The sequence below is a fragment of the Thalia democratica genome, chromosome 5 (genome assembly GCF_965202585.1).
Source record: "Thalia democratica chromosome 5, ktThaDemo2.hap1.1, whole genome shotgun sequence".
Classification (NCBI taxonomy): Eukaryota; Metazoa; Chordata; class Thaliacea; order Salpida; family Salpidae; genus Thalia; species Thalia democratica.
Window position 1 is genome coordinate 28,433,860 of NC_139169.1, and position 22,038 is coordinate 28,455,897.

A 22,038-nucleotide genomic window follows, 5' to 3' on the forward strand; every position below is an offset into this window, starting at 1 on the left:
ATTAAGTTTATTAACTGCATTGCAGTCTTTATTCAGTTACCTCATTTATTTTTAACTTATATGTTTTACTTATGTGCTATTATCTCAGTTGCATTTTATGTTTTTTAAAGATTAAAAATAGTTTTTGAGATGCAAGAGATACGTTTAATATGTTTTTGTACAAAAGGGGATTAAAAGTATTTTTTGTTTAAAACTTTCTCCTAAAATCTTATAGCAGTTCTTTTTATATTTTTCTAAATTTAATATCTATAAAGTATTAGAAGCATTTTAGAATTTTTTTTTAAATTTTCACTCACCCACCTTTAAAAGTAAGCAAGATTTATTTTATTTATTTTTTGTCATAATTTTTTTAGTTAAGGCTACAAATTGATGGATCATTTTACTCAAAACTTTAAACTGCATAAAAATAGTAGGAGACATGATTTAAATTAAATTTTCTAAATACCAGAAATCTGCCATAATTATTTTCTATTTTTTATCTGAACCTTTGAAAAAACTTACTTTATTTTATATTTAATTTAATTTTTATATTCTTAAAAAGTATCTTATACCATTAAGTTTTATCCTTTTAACAATAGTCAACGTTAGTTTTTAAAAAAAACTTTTTTTGTAAAAAGTTTTACAAATTAACTGCAATTTTTTCTTTTAATTTTCTAAAATATTGAAAAATTCACTTAAAATAAATTCATTTTTGTTCAGAACAAGGAATTTTAAGTTTTTAGTGTAAATTCCTATAAAAACATAAGAAATTTAAAAGGTTTTTCCTAGGTTCAAAGTATAAAACGTTTAAAAACTTACTTTTTTTGGGTTAAACTCACTGAAAGATTGTTTGAAAATAAGTAAGAATACAGCTTTTCATTGAATCATTTTTTTTTTACCTGTTTAAAAACCTTTTAATGATGAACATATTGAAATGATGTTTTAGATTGATTACATATATTGTGACTATTATATAGTTAGAAACTTCTTGGCTAGAAAATGAATAGGATCCTACAGTTACTTTAAGTTATGATAGCATTTATATTTTTTGCTCAGTGATTTTAAAAAAACTTTTTTCTAAAAAATACTTTTCAAGTATTTAAAATTTTTAAATACATTTTCCCACTACCTCGAAAATTTTTTGTTAAAATCATCTGATATTGGATGTACAATGAACTTAATTTAGTTCTTTACGTATATATACAGTTAAAATTTTTTTATGAACAAAATAAAAAGATGCATTGAGGAATGCTTGTCAATCTGTGGACAACGTGTGAGTAACATTTGAAATTTTATTTTATATCAAAATGTTATTTTTTGATAATTCGAAATACATTTTATTCGTTCTGGTAAGCTATTATCATATCAAACTACATTTTTAATATTAATTTAGATTGATTTGGTAAATATTTGTATAATATGTAATATTCAGGGTTGCCAAAAAAGCTTAGAACCTGGAATAACCTGGAAACACCTGGAATTTGAGAAATTAAAAAAAAACAATTTTAATATGTTAAGTAGAAAAATTTCGATTTGACACAAAAAATATATCTATCATATAAATGATTTTTTTTGTCATCATAAATTTTTTTATTAATAAACACAGCTACAGTAGCTTTACAGTTTCTTTTCAATGTTTTTATACTATTTAAAACAGTTTTTTACCTTAACCTTAACTTTAAACTAAAAATAGACCAAAAATTTGTACTTTTAAAAACCTGGAGGAAATTTGCCAAAAACATTTGGTAACCCTGAATATTACATATTTATATGGTAAATCTTAGCATTTGTATACTGTATATTATACAAAAAATGTATACTGAAAATTTATCATTTCTACTTTTTTGTAGCAATTAACCATAAATTTTTAGGATTTTTTATTCTATTAGAAGATAAATTTGCATTGATAACTAACACGAACAGTTTAACTATTGATTTTTTTAGTTTAATATTTTAATTAACATATAGATAACTACTTATACACGGGTAATAAGTGTTCCATAAAACAATTTTTTCATTAAACTAATAGTTTTACAAAGAAAGATTTTTTTTTGCAACGTAAATAAAGTTTTACTCAAGCATCAGTTTGAAAAAGTATTTAACAATCAAATGAAGAAAATAAAATTACACAAAATTAAAAAAAAAAAAACAATACGAATAATTTTCATCAAGCTAAGATTAGGCAATAAAGTTAAAAACCTTCGCTTAAACACTGAATGAGAAAATAGTCCTTTTCAGATTTTTTAATTCTTTTTATTTTCATAAGAACTCAGTGAATTGTCCAACTTAATACTCTTGTATATAAAAAATTTTAATTTAAAAACAAACAGCTAAAGCAAATGCCAGCTAACCTAAAGGATTCTTCATTGAAATCAAGTTGCCATCATCCCCTTTAAACTTTGTTACATACTTAATGTTTTTATTTTACTGGTGTAAGGAGAAAGATATGTAGCAGAAACAAATTAATTTTCAAGTTATGGCCTCACGGCTCCTTCTTTGGCCCATGTGCAGCTTATGGCCCCCTAAATTTCTGAAATGGCCTCAAAGGGGGCCATGTGGCCCACTTTGGGAAACCCTGGTCTAAAAATTCTGTATCAGTAAAATAACCTAATCTATTTGATCTTCATTCCAAATTCAGAATATCTAGTGTAAGTTTTAAATTATGGCCATATGGCCCCCTAAATTTTTGAAATGGCCTCCGAGGGGGCCATGTGGCCAACTTTGGAAAACTCTGATTTCGATGATTTAACAAACTTTTTTACAAGGAAAATAGTATTAGAAAATTAAAAATATTACCAGTGATAAACACATCATAAATTTTTTGAAGACAAACTTTAATAATATTTTATTTGTAAAATGGTAAATTCTTTTAGTCTAAGATTATATTATCTACATATTTTTTTCATATTGTATTTAATGTGTTCTTGATTTAAGAATACATTACTTTTCAAAAAGTGAGTTAGGTTATGATAAAATGCATGTTAGTCAGCAAATATTCAGAAAAGAGCATTGCATGACTGGAATAACTGACAAAACAATATTAAGATACAAGTAAATTTTTAATGATTTGTCGTGTAAACTTGTACAATTTCTATCTATTAAAATAATTTCTGAGTTTTATGATTTTTGGAAAAAAAAAATCTGGTTGTTTCAGGCTATCTTAAAGTTTATTTTTTAAATCTGGTTATTTTGAAGATTTCTTTTAAAACTCAGATTATTTTCACTAGAAAACTTTTTGAGTTAATTGAAAACTCAGGCTTGTTATGAATTAAAAAAAAAATCTTTTGCGCTAGAATAGTTTTCTTTTAATAAACTTTTGGCTAGTTTTTTTACTATATATATTTTTTTTTCTTAAAGTATTTTTGATATATATTTTAGGTTTATTATTATGTTTTATTTTCTTTAGTAATCAAGCTTAACAAACAAAATTTTTTCGTCTCTTACTACATTGTTTTATTTATTTAATAAACTCAGGCTAGTTTGATGTAACTATGGCTAGTTTTTGGTCACTCAGGCCGGCACTTTTGATTAAATGGCTGGCAACCATGGTATAATTTTAAACTGTTTAAGTGTTAATACCAGTTTTGTGCCGCTTACGCGGTAATTGTCTCTTTTTTTATTTTCTTCTTTTCTCTCAAGCGAGTATAAATTAGGAATATCGCGTGTAATTTGGGCTTTTTAGTTTCTACTGCGTTGCAGCAAATTGAAGTCAGTGCAGCTTTTCGCTGCACTTAAGTTGTTGCTAATTTCAATCTTGTTTGTCGAGTTGATTCCGATTTTAGAACACTTTTTGAGTTTGGTTTAAACGTTTAGTTTTTTAGTTTCTTTGATTCGAGTATTTTCGTCTTTTAAAAGAATTGATAATTTGATTTATTAGTGTAATGATGTGCTGTATTTTATCATCTTTTCGTTTCGCAATTTCATTGTAAATATAATCATTACCACAGATTCGAACTAAGTTTAAATTGGTATAAGTAACTGATTTATTAAACCTTTAGTAAATAGTAAGTGAGTCATATTAGTTTAGTTTGTTCGTCATAAGTTTATTTAAAAGGTGTTTTTTTTAGTAAGTATTTGTATAAGTATGATGTTACAGAATATTTACTGTAGTTTTAAGGTTGGCTGTTTTCAAATTTTTTATGATCAATGTTTGCTTAAAGCTGCATTGCTTTTAAAGAAAATATCATGAGCAGTAAATCGTTCCATATGTTAAGTGATAGTCAGCTTATGGATTGTTTAACATTTAATAATTAAAAAATAATTTCATCGTCGCAAATGATCGGTTTATAATAAAGTTTTAATAACACGTATTAAAGTCTTATAGAAAAAAAGATATTTTTATTAAACGTTTGAATATAACAGTTTTAGCACGTCCTTATAATTAAGTTTAATCAACTCGGTATTAGGCTTATTAATATAATTAAATAAAACCTTAATACCTTTTGTTTACTAAAACAACTGTTACTTTCGATCGATATGTGAAAAAATTTTAAATTCAGTAAACATTAAGTAAATTAAACGTCGAAATAAAACAGTTAACAAATTTCCTGTTTATTAAGTTTCATCAACTCGTTGTTCGGCTTATATAAAATAATTAAATAGAACCTTTATAAATTTTCTTAAAAATTATTTGTAAATCAATCACTTGCGATATGAAAAGGTCTTTTTTGGTAATTAAGCTTTGCTTGCTGATAATACTGTTGCACTCAATTTATTCTTTAAGGCATCTTAAATATTTATCAAGTTTTTTATTTTAGTAAGTTAGATAGCCACACCTCCATCCAATACCATAGAGTCAGCTTATTTGATTTTTTTGTAGTAATCAGGGTTGCCAAAAAACCTGGAGTTTGACAATTAAGGCTAAAAAAAGCCCGGTAACACCTGGAATCTGAGAAATTTAGAAAAATAACCGTGGAACCAACAACCTAGCAACTCTGAATAATTAATAAAATTTTTCATCGTCGCAAGTGATCGATTTAAAAAGAAGTTTTAATTAAAAATATCAAGGTTCTATAATAAAACCATTGACATGTAATAGTTTAGTTTAATCCTGTAGATTAAGATTAGTTAACTCGATATTAAGCTTAAATATTATTATAAATGAAAAACCATATAAACCATTTATTCACTGGAAATCCATTTAGTCGGTTTGTGAAGAAACTTCCTTATACGTGTATCAAATTTCTTCGTAAAGTAATTAGATGACCGAGCCTTTCGACCCATAACATAAATAAACAAACAAATAAAAACTTCTCTTTTGGATCAATGAACATAAAACTTGTTAGTAGTTACCATTGAGAGCTCTATTGCTTGTTTTTAAAAATTATGTTAAGTTTCAATTATTGGTAAACGGACAATGTTATTTATATGATATGTTTTGAAATTCGCTGTGCCTCTAAATTTTAATAACTAGGTTGTTTAGACTGTGTATAATTTTGTTTCATTTACAAACAAAAATACACTTTTTAGGGTATTCAAAATTATATTTTGGTATTTGTAAATTTTTAACCACCTATGGCTTATAAAATATGTGTTTGAAGTTGTTCAATTAGTCAATACATGAACAATTAGATATAATTTTTTAAATCTGAATTTTTAATATAAGTTACTCACAAATTAAATAAACTTAAGTTTCATTTTTAACCTGCTTGGACTTTATACTTTCAAAGGAAATAGTTTACATTTTGTTAAAAATTAAATACCCCAGCATATAGTTAGTATAAAAGTTTTTTATTAAACGTGAAAAAGTACCTTAGTGTACAAAGACTTTTTCATTATTAAAAAGTTGATGTTTTTTGTTGAAATAACGTAACATTTTAATTTTTTTTGTGTAGTTTAAGAAAGTTAAAAAAATGCTTAGAAAAAACAAATTACAATTTTAGAACTGGTGATAATCTTAGTAAATTAAGTGTAAAAAAATGTTTAGACTCATTTTTTCTCTGTTCTTATTAACTTTTTGTTTACATATCTGCTAGCAGCTTATGAGATTTTTAGAAAGTAAATATCTATAACATAAAACCATGCAGCTTTTGTAAATGTGTAACCTTAATAGTTTTCTAAATTTGAAAAAAAAAAATCTAAAAAAAGTTAAAAGTTTATTGGATTTCATTTCAGTGCCAATATTTCAAAATCCAACTGTGGACAATAAACTGATCATAAATAATTGAATAATAAAAAAATTTCATAACTCCTAAGGATGATATACTTATGCCATAATTTTTTTTATATAGTTTTTAATAGAAACAAAGTGTTTATTGTTTAAAATGTCAGGTAGTTGTTTCAGGGTTGCCAAAAAACCTGGAATCCTAGAAAAACCTTGAATTTGAAAACATAGGCTAAAGCAACCTGGAAAAATCTAGAATTCGAGAAATGTTGAAAAAATCTGGAGTTTTGAACAAAAATCACCAAAAAACCTGGAATTTGACAATATAGGGTAAAATAACATAGAAAAACCTAGAATTTGAGAAATGTTGAAAAAAACCTGGAATCTTAGAAAAACCTGGAATTTGAAAATATAGGCTAAAACAACCTGGAAAAACCTAGAATTTGAGAAATGTTGAAAAAACCTAGGACTTTGAACAAAAGTCACTAAAAACCTGGAATTTTAAATAATTTATACATGTTAGGTAGTAAAACTTTAATTTGACATTAAAAATCAACCTTAAAGATAAAATACTTAGTTATCATCAATAAAAGTTATATTATCATCATCAAAAATTTTTTTATTAAAACAACATTTTAAGTAGATTTATAGTTTCTTTTTAACGTTGTTGTACTACTTAGCAGAGTTTTTAAACTTTAACTTAGGTTTAAACTAAAAATAGATCCAAAACCCTGTAGTTTTAGAAACTGATAAGAAATTTCTCAAAAAAATTTGACACTCCTGTTTTTTTTATTGGTAAGGAAAAGTTTTAGTTTTTCAAAAACAGTTTAGTTTTAAAAATAGTCATAACTTTTTCCACAATTTCTGTAATTTCTAAACTGATTAATGCTAACTTTGTTTAAAAAATGTTTTCAATCACATTTTTACTTTACTTTTTTACTGGGGCAAGCTAGTATGAAAAAAAAAAGATTGTCTTTAAAATTTTTTCATTCAACTTCTCTCCGTTTGATAATAAATATAGATGGGTAGACTTATTGTACAATTAAGATCAGTTTAATGAAATAAAAATAATATTGCCGAGTACATATAAAAAATTCTCTTTTACAATGGTCCAAGTAAAATAAAAACAGCAATATTATTACTAAGTTAAATTTTTGCTTCTTAGTAAACAATGTAAAAAAAGAGAGTTTTGTAAAGACTTTTTTATACATTTTCAATTACCCCTAATATAATAAACAGCATAATGCTTTTTGAATTTAAAAGCTATGTGTTATAGTTTATTTACATCTCCTTTTTATTTTGTAACATTACTGAATATTTGAAACTACAATGTTGATTAAGGCAAACTGATTATTATTTTCTTAATTTTCAAATACGTATATCATACCATTTGCTAATGATCATACTTTTTTCAGGTTTTATAAAATTTAAAAGTAAAAAATGGAAGCTGTGACAAGGAGGCAACATTTGACTGTAAGTTTGATACAAAAAGTCATTATATTCAACTTATTTGATTACAATAGATTGCATAAAATATATTAAGTTATTCTCATATAACATGTAAAAACAAGTTTTTGTTTACTTTTTTTTTTACTTAAATATACTTTAATTGAGTAATTTATAAAATATGTCTCAAAAACAACTATATATTTTACAGAGGGAAGCCAAGCTTAAGGGACAGACCAATATGAACAATTTTGTAAATCAGAAGAAGAAAGTTGTTCTTGGCCAACAGAGGAAAGCTTTTGGTGAGAGGCCCAAAAATCAGAATGTTGATCAGGTTAATTTGGTAGTAAATAATTATAATTTTTTAGTTTATTTATGTTTTTTACTGAATTAGATTTGTTTGTTAGTACTGTTTTTAAGTTTTAGTAAAGGGATTTCCCCTAATATAAGATACTTAATAGGCTTATACTGTTTTGGATTTTCAAAACCTGGGATATAAACTGTTTTTAACTACCAGTATAAAAAAATATTAAAAAGAGTCAATTAATTCCTGAATTCCTCGGTTATTTACAGGATTGCCACTTTACCTGGAAACCTGGAATCCTGGAAAAACCTGGAATTTGACAATTTAGGCTAAAAAAACCTGGAAAAACCTAGAGTTTTGGAAATTTTGAAAAAATAAACTTTAAAAACCTGGAACTTTGAACAAAAATCACTAAAAGAACCTGGAAAAACCTGGAATTTTAACAATTTTCACATGTTCAGTAGTAGAATTTTGATTTTACTTAAAAAATCTATGATATAAATAAAAAAAATTTGTCATCATCGAACATTTATTTTATTAAAAAGCATATTTAAAGTAGCTTTGCAGTATCTTTTCAGTGTTTTTTTTACTATTTAACACAGTTTTTTACCTTAAACTAAACTTTTAACTAAAAATAGATCCAAAATGTGTACTTTTAAAAAACCTGGAAGAAATTTGGAAAACCTGGAAAAAAAAAAAGAGTGGCAACCCTGTATTTAGTAAAATATTCATAGTAATTATTTTATCTAGTCAATCATAGAAATTGTCTGATTTAAATACCAACTTAAAAGCAAATTTAGTGTATTAAATACAATTTTTTTATCTACTGCTAGTTATGTTAAACCTTTTTTTTTTGAAAAACCACTGTATTAAAAAGATTACTACAATTGTTATTTTTTCAAACAGAATCAACAATTTGGCAAAGATGGAAAACAAATGAAGGGAAAGTTGCCAGCAAAGAAGACGCTGAAAAAACAAGAGGTCACAGTGGTTAAAATGCAAGAAGTTGAACAAAGTGAAAATGATGTCTCCATGAAAGAGGTTGAGTCCGAAGGAGTAGTTGACATCTTCGGTTCAAGACCTGTTTGTTTATTTTAAAATATGAAATAACATGTTAAAGTTCTCAATTAAAGTTTAATTAAAATACTAAAAAACACTTCAAGATAAATAAGCACTGGTGTAAGTGCTTGCATTTAAAGTTTTTGGTCGTACATTGTTTTTATTATCAAAGAGTGGTTTTAATTCGAAATTCTTGCAAATACAAAACATAAAACATTTTATAAACTGTGATCAGAGTAATTGTGAAGACCTCTAGATAAAGCATGCAAATATAAAGCATTTTATAACTTTCTAAATGGTAAAGTATTTTATGCTTAATATACTCAAAATAATCTTAATCTAATCAAATAACTTCGTTTTTATCCAATCACAGGCGGGAGTTCCTTCAGTCGACCAATTAGAAGATCCACAGTTGGCACCCGAATATGCCTCCGCTATTTACCAGTACTTATTGAACTATGAAGCTATCTTGAGCGTCCCAAAAAATTACTTGCAAGGTTTGTTGTTGTTTTATAATTAATTAGTTTTAGTTAAACAGGTATGCATATATTATTTGATAAAGGTCATAGCTTAACAATATTTTCAAGTTCAAAAAATGAACTTGTGCCGAGTGTCCCAATAGTTATTTGCAAAGTTTAATAAAAAAGATTAAATAAAATAAAGTTTTTCATTTTATAGCTATAAAGTTATTGACTCTTTTCTTCAATAACATGTATTTTTTTCCTTTTCAACTAAGTATTTATTTTTTGCTGAAACTCTTAATGAGGTGAAGTTTTAAAGTAGATGATGTTTGTTGAAATCTTCAATGCTTAATTCTTTTACTAATAAAATCACACTACTTGAGTAATCTACAAAATTCTACAACCATTTGTACAATCATTACAGACAAGAAGTTCAGCTACAAACTGCGCACAGTTTTGGTTGACTGGCTCGTTCAAGTGAACCACAGGTTTCAACTCATGCAAGAAACTTTGTACACCACAGTGGATGTACTGGATAGGTATCTCGCAGTAAGTGTCTGTTGATTTGTTTATAGTAAATGTTTTGATTAGAACTTAAATGTTCAATTCTATACATTACAAGAAAAGTTCGTATAAACTTCTTCAAAATGATCATAGCACAGAGAAACGCCTTTAGTTTTTTATAAACTAAATTCATTCCAATTTGTTGTTGTTAAACTTAAATGAACTACTCAGTTGGATCTTTTTGAGCGAAGATTATTTTTAATTAATGTTAAATCGTTGTTTTCAGAATTTCACTAAGAATTTTAAATATGTATTGTATTTCAAAGATATAGATTAGTTGTATCTAGAAGTATACTGTTAATGAAAAACATTGTTTTCAAAACTTCACCCTTCCTTCAAACAACAGGTAGCGGAAGATGTTGAAAAGAAAAACTTGCAGCTTGTTGGAGTGACTGCAATGCACATAGCTTCTAAATACGAGGAAATGTATGCACCTGAGGTAAAATAGTATAAATATAATTATAGTAAGGAATCATAAAAATAGTTTGCCAATACTAATTCAATCTTACTGGTATCAATTTTAATTAAAACAAAACTTGTCCAAATGGAAAACTGCGTTAAATATTGTTATTTTGTTTAAGTAGCATTTTCGATCTATATTTAATTTTTTTCCAAGGAAATGTACTAAATTAATTACTGTTAATAATTTTATTATAACTTCCTCATCGACGTAGTTTTCCTAAAAAAAAAGATTTGTACTTACTTGTAAGATAAAATCCGCTAAGCATATAATTATTGCAATAAAAACAATTACATTAAGTATTGCCATGTTCTAAAATATTCTTGTCTACCTATCAATTTTTATTTTAGTTTATTAAATTAAATCGTTTTCTTATTATATTAACTTGTTTAAGTATTCAATATTGTATTTAAGTGTTAGTATATTTATTTATTAAACTAAGTTTTACTAAAAAAGCTTTTCAGTGCATTGAATTTTAAATTCAGAAAAAAAAGGTGTAATAGTCTTGGAAAATTTGCTATTAATTGAGCATTTGTTTAAAATATGGAGTAAAATCTAGACTAGACAATAAAAGCCAAAACAAATTGAATTATTTTAAGACAAAAACTTGTCTGTTAAATAATTTATGAGAAAATAAATGTATATTTATTATAGCTCTATGAAGTAGAGAAGTCTTTATTTTCTAATTATCAAACTTATAATATTTAAAGTTGTTAGTAACTCAAGGTAATTTATTTTTTCTCGCTTTTTTTTCCAAAATGCTTCGATATCCATAAATTGTTAGGCTGTCAGGCACCTATCATGTAATAATCGTTTAAGGTGACACTTTTCCTCGAGTCATTTTGACCAAGCAGATAGTTTTGAAGGATAATCTCAACTCTTCGCCTTCAATTTCTAACACCATTTCCCTAATATGAAAACCCTACCCCTTTATATAACAACTTAAAATAAACTCAAACATCAATATTTACATTATGATTTAATATTAAAACTAAGAAAACCATAATATTCTTAGTTTAAACGTGAACTTCTTCCTTTTTTACCCATAGCACATTGTATATGTAGTATGTTCCTTGTAACCGATTTTAATTAAAGTACTTAAAACTAGTTTTCTTTTAATCTGTTTACTCTATACCTTAAGCATTAAACTTGAGTTCTCTAAACGTCATACAATAAGTCATGCTTTCCAAATGAGTCACTCTGTTCAAAAAAAAAAAACAGATTTTAACAAATTGTTGATGTATTTTTTATAATTTCGTTAACTTTATAGTGATTAAAATTCCAATACAGAGCTCGACTAGAAAGAAGCAAATAAACATTAATTAGACAATTTCAGATTAAGAGTTTTATTCAACACGGGGTTTCATGCAAACGCAATGATCACGATTTAAAACTCTATAAAGGAAGACAAACAAAGCTATATATACTTTATAGAGTTTTTAATCGTGATCATTGCGTTTGCATGAAACACCGTGATGAATAAAACTCTTAATCTGAAATTGTCTAATTAATGTATTTTTTTTATAACCATATGAAATGCAACTCCCCTAATCATTATCATCAAACAGCTCACGGACTACGTGTACGTGTCAGACAACTCGATCACCAAGGAGCAGGTCATTCGGATGGAGATGAAAATGCTCAAGGCCATCAAAATAAAGATGGGAAAACCTCACTGCTTGAACTTCCTCAGGAGAAACTCCAAAGCTGGTGAAGTGAGTTCGAACTTGATTTTTACTATTTTACAATTCAATTTGTTTTGTAAAACTCTTATCTAATCCAATTCCTGTTGTTTCCAACATGCAAGTTTTTCCTTTCACAGTAAGTTTTTTATAACAGTAGCTAAAAACAAAACAAACGCAACAAAAATTCTTAACATGAAACATCAAGGAGTTGAGAAAACATATTAAACAAGCAGCACAAGCATGCGAAATATTAATATTTTTTTCCAACCGCTTAGTCCGTACAGGTCGAGCCGAAGCACCACTTCCTCGCCAAGTACCTGATGGAGCTGGCCCTGGTGGACTACCACCTCAGCCACATCTACCCGTCGAGGATCGGTGCTGCTGCTTTGTGTTTGTCGTTGATGTTGCACGAGGGCAATGATACTTGGGTTGGTTGATTTTTAGTTGCATGGTTATGAGTTTTACAAGTTTTCGCATGCATGTCTGTTGTGAGTATGGGAATATGTTAGTATGTTTTAGGCAAATTATAACGAGCTATGTGCTTCTGGATAACTAGGCTATTTGATTCATTTTAAACAAAGTTTTAGCTACTTCTAGGTTGCTAATATGCTGCATGTTGTTAATGCTACTCTCGTTTGTTGTAGTTTATAGTTAATTTTAAGTTTTCGAATGCATGTCTGTTGTGAGTTTTTTAATTGGAAATATATTAGTATGTTTCAGGCAAAATATAACGAACTATGTACTTCTGGATATCTTGGATAATTTGATTCATGCTAAACAGAGTTCTAGCTACTTCTAGGTTGTTGATATGCTGCATGTTGTTAATGCAGGGTTGCCATTTTACCTGGAAACCTAGAAAAACCTGGAATTCGACAATTTAGGCAAAAATAACCTGGAAAAACCTGGAATTTGACAAATTTTGTAAAAAAACCTTGAAAAACCTGGAATTTTGAACAAAAAACCTGGAAAAACCTGGAATTTTTAACTACTTTAACATTTTCAGTAGTAAAATTTCGATTTGACACAAAACATGTATCATATAAATAAGACTTTTTTGTCATCATCAAAAATTTTTTTATTTAAAAACACATTAAAATAACAGTAACATTTCAATGTTTTTGTACTGTTTAACACAGTTTCTTATATAAAAATTAGCTTAAAACTGAAAATAGACCCCAAAATGTGAACTTTTAAAAACTTGGAAGAAATTTGGAAAACCTGGAAAAAATTTCGAAAAAACGAGTGGCAACCCTGTAATGCTACTCTCGTTTATTGTAGTTTATGTGGTGTCTACATTATATATAACGTGTTAATTACTAAAGATGAGGGTTTTATAATTCACAATTTATTTTGAAATTTTAAGTTTAATTAGCAACACTTTTAACTGCCATATTATTATTTTATGAATGCTTAAAATAAGAGAAAACATATCAAAAAATATAACAAATTGCATGTTTAAAAAAGAAAATTTAGAGCTTAAGTAAAAGTATTTTCAATTAGTTAAAACTAATTATATGCGAGCATAGTTAATTTTAAGCACTACAGCAAGTTTGATTTAGATTTATTTCTTACAATTCAAAGCTATGCTTGTATAATTACAAAAAGACTGATGCAACAATTTTAAACCGTTAAAGCTCATATAATCTTTTTAAAGTGTTTTTGAGCTAAAACTTAAATTTCAAAAAATAATAACTTAATAAGTTTTTTAATTAAGGTTAAAAATGATCTAATTTGAACAATTACTGGTACTCTATCAAAGTTGAGTCAAATTTTGTTTTTTATAAGAAATCATATGTAGTTAATTTCAAAATTTTTTTTTTCAAAAAAATGTAAGTTGTTGAAAAGTGTCTACGATCTCCTCATATCTTCTTAATAAGCGAGTGTTTAAGCACCCTACTTAAACTTATCCTAATAAGAGGACCCGATGTGATGTCTAATGTAACCAATCTATGTTAATTTAAGGGTAATTAAATGGGGATAGATATGGTTAGATAAGATAAATACATCTAAGATACTTAAAAGTCAACAAAAGTTTATTTACAAATATAAAGTAAACAAACGACACACTAACTAAAACTACAATTGAACACAAGTAACAAGATGTATCTTATTCTAAAGAAAACAGAGCGTTTCAAACTTAAATTTAAACATTTTATAATACAACATTTAGAGCTTCACCAAACACTAACTAATACTGTAATTAAATGCAAGTAAAATTCAGTTTTATAAGCACTGAAACAAATGTAACTCCTTTAAGTAAACATTATTGTTTATTGTTTTAAGAAAATTGTTTTGCAAAAGCTTGTTTTGAGAATAATAAAAATTTCTTTTATTGTTACAAAAAATTCCATATTTAATCCTGAGCTTTAGAATATTAAAATGATATGTTAGTTTCATTACAAACTAAATGTTTTTCAATTTTTTTTTTTTTTAAATAATTAAATATACCTAACAGGGTTGCCACTTTTTAAGTCAAAAAATCTTCCCTGAGTGACCAAAAACTTCCCTGAGTTTTTTTTCAAATCTTTAAAAAAGTGTTATTTGTTGTAATATCATTATTTTAATTCTAAGAATATTGAAGACTTTGCCGCAAGGCTAAAAAAGTTCTAAATAAGCACTAAAAAATGAATAAAATTCACTTTTCTGAACAAAATATTGAAACTGGATTAACTAAATCTAATTCTAGATCTAGAAAAAAATTTCCCTAACATTTTTTTAAAATTCTTAAAATTTCCCTGAAGTTACTTAACTTTGACCAGTCTATCAAAATGTACATGTTTTATTAGCAAAATATTTGTTTTATTTTTCCTATTTAAGGAGAAATAAGTAGAATCAACTTTTAGAAATATTACTTAATTTCACTTCAAATGCTATTTTCTCTCTTGTAGTCAAAACAGTATAGTACTACTCACTTAAAATGTGTGCTGACGTCATAAGGTTTGTTTAACTACCTTAAGCACAGTTATCACACATTTTTAAACGATTCACTTGAAGTGGTTAAAACTACTCTATGACTTCAGCACACATTAAAGTGAGCAGTACTATATTGTTTCTACTACAAGAGAAAAATAACATTTTAACTATCCCGATTTACTTATAATGTTACTTATACGCGCGATGCTGGTAATTATCTGACTCCTAGCGCATTATAAATATATATCAGTGATGTTATTTAAATGTTTAGATATGACTTAGCTAAGTTATTTAGTTAAGTCGACTTAATGAACTGCGAACTAAACTTAGACTATCTTTTAAGCTTAGTTTAATTAAATAATTAGATTGTTAGAATACTTAACTAGTTGTATATAAAGAAATCGAGTCTAGAAACACAAAACTGTATTAAAATGAATATAAACTGCGATAACATGATAACAAAATATACAAATAAGCTACTCCAATTCACAAGTTAATATAAAAAACAGTCGCCTTCGTACAAGAAGTACGAGGCGAACACAATCTTTTAAAACGATATGTTATATTTACAAGATCACAACTAGACTGCCCAAAAAACTCGCGTTTTACTCAACTCAGGGTTGCCACTTTACCTGGAATCCTGGAAAAACCTGGAATTTGACTATTTAGGCAAAAAAAACCTGGAATATAAGAAAATTTGAAAAAAACCTGGAAAAACCTGGAATTTTGAACAAAAAACCTGGAAAAACCTGGAATTTTTAAGAACTTTAACATGTTCAGTAGTAAAATTTCCGTTTGACTCAAAACATTTATCATATAGATAACAAATTTTATTATCACCAAAAATTTTTTTAATAAAAAAACATTTTAAGTAGCTTTACAGTATCTTTTCAATCTTTTTATACTATTGAACACAGTTTCTTACCTTAAATTTAATTTGACACTAAAAATAGACCCAAAAATGTGTACTTTTAAAGACTTAGAAGAAATTTGAAAAACCTGATAAAATTTTTTTTAAAATACGAGTGGCAACCCTGTCAACTTAGGCATTTTTTTTGAGAGAAAAGAAAGAAAGAACAGCGCAAGTTGTTACATTCTCTCGACTTAATCCCGCTACTTTGGAGTTTACACTTATCTCTAAGAAAATATTGTCTTTAATTATTTTTGAATTTGTAAAAAACATTAAAAAAACTTCTAATATAGAAGCATAAATGAAATATGACCGTCGACATCTATCTTGTTATTTGTAAAAAACTATTATTTTTCTTTGTAAATGCTTTAAATTTCGTAAATGACGCGCAGAATTAAAAAAAAATTAATTAAAAAATTCTAACAATTTACAAAATGAAAAAAAAACTGAAATAATTTTTAGAATTTTATTCGCTAGTAGTGCTCGCGAGCCGTTGTTTCCCGTAGACGCTACTCGTGCATTCTCGGTCTCCTCATCTGTACTCCACTCGGTCGCCTTGCTGATGGTAGATCAGATCTTTGTCACCTTCGCCGACTTGTTGACGACTTTCGATTTCTCGAGCCGTTTTCGTGCGAAGTTTAAAAAAAGTTTAAGCCAAAATATAAAGAAAATACTATTTCAAGTATTTCAAGTACTTTTAGGTATGTTTATAAGAAACTTAAACAACATTTGTAGCTTCAGTTTAAACGAATTATTCGTTATATAAACTCTTAGTGTATTAAAAACATTTCACATTTAACACGAGTTAGTTGATAAAACAAGCAGTTACAAGCATTTCAAAAGTTTTGACTTGTTTTCGTAAAAAATATATAGCTTTGAACTTTGTACAAATTTTAAAACTTAAATATTTTAGGAAAGTTAAAAACAAAGTTGTTGTTAGCGTTTAAATGTTGAATTAGATTTTTAATAGCTCAAATGACCTTATTAAAATTGTGTTTTTATAAGTAAGCTGAAGTGTATAACAACAAAAAAACAAGGTAATAAACCTTCTTAACATCAATCACTAAGGTTACTGTAGTACAACTGTAGATTTATAGTTCAAAGTTTGAACATAAAATTGTTGTTAAAAAACAAATTGAAATAAAGCTTAACAAATTAAGGCATTTTTTTTATATTAGTAAGAGCTCAAAATTAAATTTTTTAAGTTGAAAAATAAACTTCAAAAATACTCCTTTAATTTCTTATGACTCGATTTCGTCCTAAGCTTTGTTCAGAAAGCTTCTTAGACTAGTTGTCTGCCATAATTAAATAACATAAATTACTCTTTTGTTGGTCTTAACTTTGCGTTTAAAAGTTCATTACTCTTTTGGTGGTCTTAACGTTTTGCTGTAAGAGCTAATTAACCGTAAAGTTTCAATAACATCTTAGTTTAATTTTCCAGCGGTGAAAAATAGCGTCTGAACAAAAACTTTTTACAACAAGCTTTACAACGGTTTCTGACAAGTATCTCGATTTTAATATGTTTAAAACGCCATCGGTGAAAAATGAACCAAAATAATTCTCAATTAGTTTTAAAAATGCGTGCTTCAATTTTGTTCAAAGATATTTTGGTTTTAAAACGCCATTTGTGAAATATAAACCAAACTAATTCGTGGTTTGTTTTAAAAATTTGCTGTAAGCTAATTTCTAAAGGTTTTTTGTTATTCGCAATTGTTTTGCGTTTAGAGTAAGAAATGTGTTTTTTTGTTAAGATTTCGCGATCGGGCCTAACATTTTTAGTTTCGTTGTTGTTTGGCATCGCTGATGTGCTCTTGTTTAGAGAAAAGGGCAACTTTCGTGATTTTGTCGCTCTGTCGGACGGATTAAGGCTGGAGAAAGTGTTTGTAGTCGCTGCTGTGCTTTCATTAATGATTGACTTTGTCTCTGCATCCTTCTCTGATGGTGCAGGTAATGCTTGTGTTCTCACGGGTGGAGACGGCTCTCTGTGAGCCTCTACATTGGCCGTTGGTCCTAATTGATCTGGCTCTGGCTGCGGTTGCCCAGATTGTTGGGACTGCTCGATGTGGTATTGGCTATGATGGCTCTGGTCTTGGAGGTTCTGGCTTCGGTGGCTCTGACCTTGGTTCTAGCTTCAGTGGCTCTGACCTTTGACTCTGGCCTTGGTGATTCTGGCCGTGGTTGCTCAGAACGTTTGTTCTTAATAGATATTTTTGTAGCATTACTTGACGAAGTACTCGTGACGTCATAATTTGGTATGGCGACAGCGTGATTGCGTTTTGATTCTCTAGCAGCTTCTCTGCGATTGAGTTCGGCTAATTCGGCTTCTAATTCGCGTATTTCTTGCATAGATCGGCTAGCAATTGCTCTGCGTAGATGTTCGTCGTATTCGGCTTGTAATTCGCGGAATTCTTGATTAAGATTCTCACTATTTCTCGTATATGTGTTACGTTAAAATAACTTTAAGTTAGCAAGATTTCTATGTTCATTTGTGTTTGATTTAAAAAAAATAAACACCTCATCAGGAGGTAAAACATTGGACCATAAGATAAGTTTTATTCTTTCGCAGTTGTCAAGTTCGTCGATACGGCTGTACCTACAAAAGTTTTTCGAATATCTTAATTATCGTCTCAACATCATGTATTTCATGGACTACGCCTAATCAAGGGAGATATTTCAAAACATTCTATATAATGTTAAGGTGCTTAAAGGTTTCTCTTAATACAACTTGGTACCGTTCGTTGCTAACCGTTGCTGATAACGAAACCTTGGTATTCGAACCATACATTTTTATCAAACTGCGTTTTCTCGAATCTATCAAGCTTACTTTGTCTTTTGTTAATTTCTGCTCTTAACAAATCATTTTCAACGTTAAAATCTATAATTTCGTTACATGCTGTTATAATATTTTCGAGATTTACGCGGGCTTCATCGATTACTTCGATGATCCTATACTTATCGTAAAGAAAGTGGTCATCCAAGAACCACGGAAGATTTGTTAAGCGGTTAGCGACGCGCCCTTCCCATAAAATAAGTTGGTAGAGGTCGTTATCTAGACATGACATTAACCAATGCAAATGGGTTTTTTGTAATCGGTTAGTCAGATTGTGATTGTACTTAACGTTTGAATATCTGTAGGGTACTGGTGCGGGTGGGTCAGACAAGGAACTCTCTGATATTAATGTATTATTTTTGTAATTTTTGAATTCCTCCCAGTCCCTATAAAGTTGGCAGCTATTAGGCCTAAAATAAAGTATATCCATGATACTAGGAGATTTTGTTTAAAGTCTTAATAAGTATTAAACTAATTTTGGGTCACCACTACGAAAAGTAGAAAATAAAAAGAAGTTACAGACTGAAATAAGGTGCGTGTTAAACAACTAGGGGTCACTATAAAACGATCGACCGAAAAGAGTTAATACTTATATTTACGCGATGCTGGTTATTATCTGACTCCTAGCGCGTTATAAATATATCGGTGATGTTATTTAAATGTTTAGATATGACTTAGCTAAGTTATTTAATTAAGTTGACTTGATGAATTGCGAACTAAACTTAGACTATCTTTTAAGCTTAGTTTAATTAAATAGTTAGATTGTTAGAATGCTTAACTAATTGTATATAAGAAATCGAATCTAGAAACACAAATTGTATAAAAATGAATATAAACTGCGATAACATGATAACAAAATATTCAAATAAGCTACTCCAATTCACAAGTTAATATAAAAAACAGTCGCCTTCGTACAAGAAGTACGAGGCGAACACAATCTTTTAAAACGATATGTTATATTTACAAGATCAAAACTAGACTGCCCAAGAAACTCGCGTTTTACTCAACTTAAGCTTTTTTTTTTGAGAGAAAAGGAAGAAAGAACAGCGCAAGTTGTTACAACATTGGAAGTAAAATTGCGTAATATCTAAAAAAAATGATTCTACTTATGGATACTTTCTCCTTATTATGTAGGAACAATATAACGAACATTTTGCTAACAAAGCATAAACATTTTGGTAGACTGGCTAGTATAACTCATTTGTTTTTGTGGTTTATCACAGTACCAAGTTAAAAAAAGGGCTCGTCAGTTTTGAAAATACCCTTATAACTACGTTCAATCACTAAAGCAACTAAAATATTACTAATTAACAGATTTGTTCTGAAAACTTGTCAAAAACTTTTACAGTACATTACACTTTAAGTACTAGATCATTATAAACATTATGAAATTTTAAATCTTACTAATGCAAATTTATTTAAAACATACATATATTATTCAGAGCCTATAATCTATACAGGGTTGCCACTTTACCTGGAATCCTGGAAAAACCTGGAATTTGACAATTTAGGCAAAAATAACCTGGAAAAACCTGGAATTCATGAAATTTTGAAAAAACCTTAAAAAACCTAAAATTTGAACAAAAAACCTGGAATTTTTAAGAATTTTAACATGTTCAGTAGTAAAATTTCAGTTTGACTCAAAAAATTTATCATATAGATGTAAATTTTTGTCATCACCAAACATTTTTTATTAAAAACACGTTTTAAGTAGCTTTACAGTACCTTTTCAATCTTTTTATACTATTTAACACAGTTTCTTACCTTAAATTTAACTTTAAACTAAAAATAGATCCAAAAATGTGTACTTTTAAAAACCTGGAAGAAATTTAAAAAACCTGGATTTTTTTTTTTTAAAACGAAGGGCAACCCTGTCTATAATTATAAATCTTTCTTAAAGAAAAATGTATATAAAACGTACTTATTCTAAATAGAGCCCCACACTGGAACACTACAGCACATACAACAAAGAAGAGTTGATGCCGACCATTCGTAGGATGTGCGTGAACCTGTTCAATGCCACACACCAGAAAGACGAGCAATTGAAATTCGTCCATTCCAAGTATTCCCACAAGAGACACATGAAAATTGCTAAAGTTAGTTTTGTTTTTGTATTTTTTAGGTGTAAAATATGCGCTTTGTTTATTAACCAGTTTGCCGTATGTTGTAAAATTTTGTTTTGTTTTCTAAGTTCCTATAGAACTTGTGAAGCAAAGAAAACGGTAATAGTTAATAACTAATTTGTCATTTTTATAAACCTTAAAATTCTAATGTTGTTTTTATTTTGCATATATATTTTTAGTGATAAACCACAATCTCACGTTGAAATTGAAACACACTCACATGTTGATTTACGAATTTTATTATTTATTTTTGACTGTACTAGCTGTTTAATTATTGTTAAGTGTTAATTTTTTACCTTTTCACATGTTGTTTAAACTCTAAAATTATGTTTACAGTGTTATCTAATAACTTATTCGGCAAAATTGTTCCTTTTCACTCTGTTTTTGGTTCACACCGCACAGTTTTACACGAGTGTGTGACAACCTTCATTAACGATTTATACTGACACTATTTTCCTACACAGCACGAGAGCATTGTTGAAAACGTCCACCTTATCAAGGATATCGCTGAGCAATACACATATGACGAACTGTAACCACATTAGTATTACGATTATTAGTGAGATATTAGTACTAACTAGCACAACCGCTGTTTGGTAGCACCAGTCATTTTCCTAATGAATTCTTTTATAATGTTTGTTAGAAGTTTTTCCCCTACAGTAGTTTTATCCTTAGGTTTTACGTAAAACGTTTTATTGATATATGTTGCTAATGTATGTTTTTATTTTCGTTTTAATCTGATGTTTGAGCAATCTTGTATATTGTAATAAATTGTTTACAGATTCGTTTTTTATGTAATTATAAGTAGCTAACCTATTTAAATATTCTGTTTTTATATAAGTATTAGTTTTGTAGTAAATATTATTTAGAAAAGCGTTTTGTGCATTCTACCAAAAGAAAGAAATATTTATTTTTTTTAGTAAATCCCAAGTTTAGATGTCAAATAGTAAAATTTTAATTTGATACAAAAAATATATCTATAGATAATTTTTTTTGTCATCACCAAACGTTTTTATTTCAAAAACGCATTTAAAGGTTTTTTTTAATATCTTTTCAATATCGTTATACTATCTTTACCTACAACTAATTTACACTAAAAATAGACCCAAAAGCAGGGTTTTCCAAACTTTTTTCGAATTGCCCCCTTTGAAGAAATTAAAAAGACTTGCCCCATCCAACAAGACTACCATTTAAAACACCT

At 27.9% G+C, this 22,038-nt stretch overlaps 1 protein-coding gene across 1 annotated transcript; it reads left to right on the forward strand.

The window, feature by feature from the left end:
* The first annotated feature begins 7,495 nt into the window (after positions 1 to 7,495).
* On the forward strand, positions 7,496 to 21,623 carry LOC145836134 (G2/mitotic-specific cyclin-B-like). Its single transcript, XM_082943945.1, has 10 exons — positions 7,496 to 7,555; positions 7,740 to 7,862; positions 8,739 to 8,915; positions 9,265 to 9,388; positions 9,777 to 9,901; positions 10,263 to 10,355; positions 11,945 to 12,091; positions 12,346 to 12,489; positions 20,649 to 20,810; positions 21,302 to 21,623. The coding sequence occupies exons 1-10, from the start codon at positions 7,523 to 7,525 to the stop codon at positions 21,371 to 21,373; spliced, it is 1,200 nt and encodes a 399-aa protein (XP_082800071.1). The 5' UTR covers positions 7,496 to 7,522; the 3' UTR covers positions 21,374 to 21,623.
* The last annotated feature ends 415 nt before the right edge of the window (positions 21,624 to 22,038 follow it).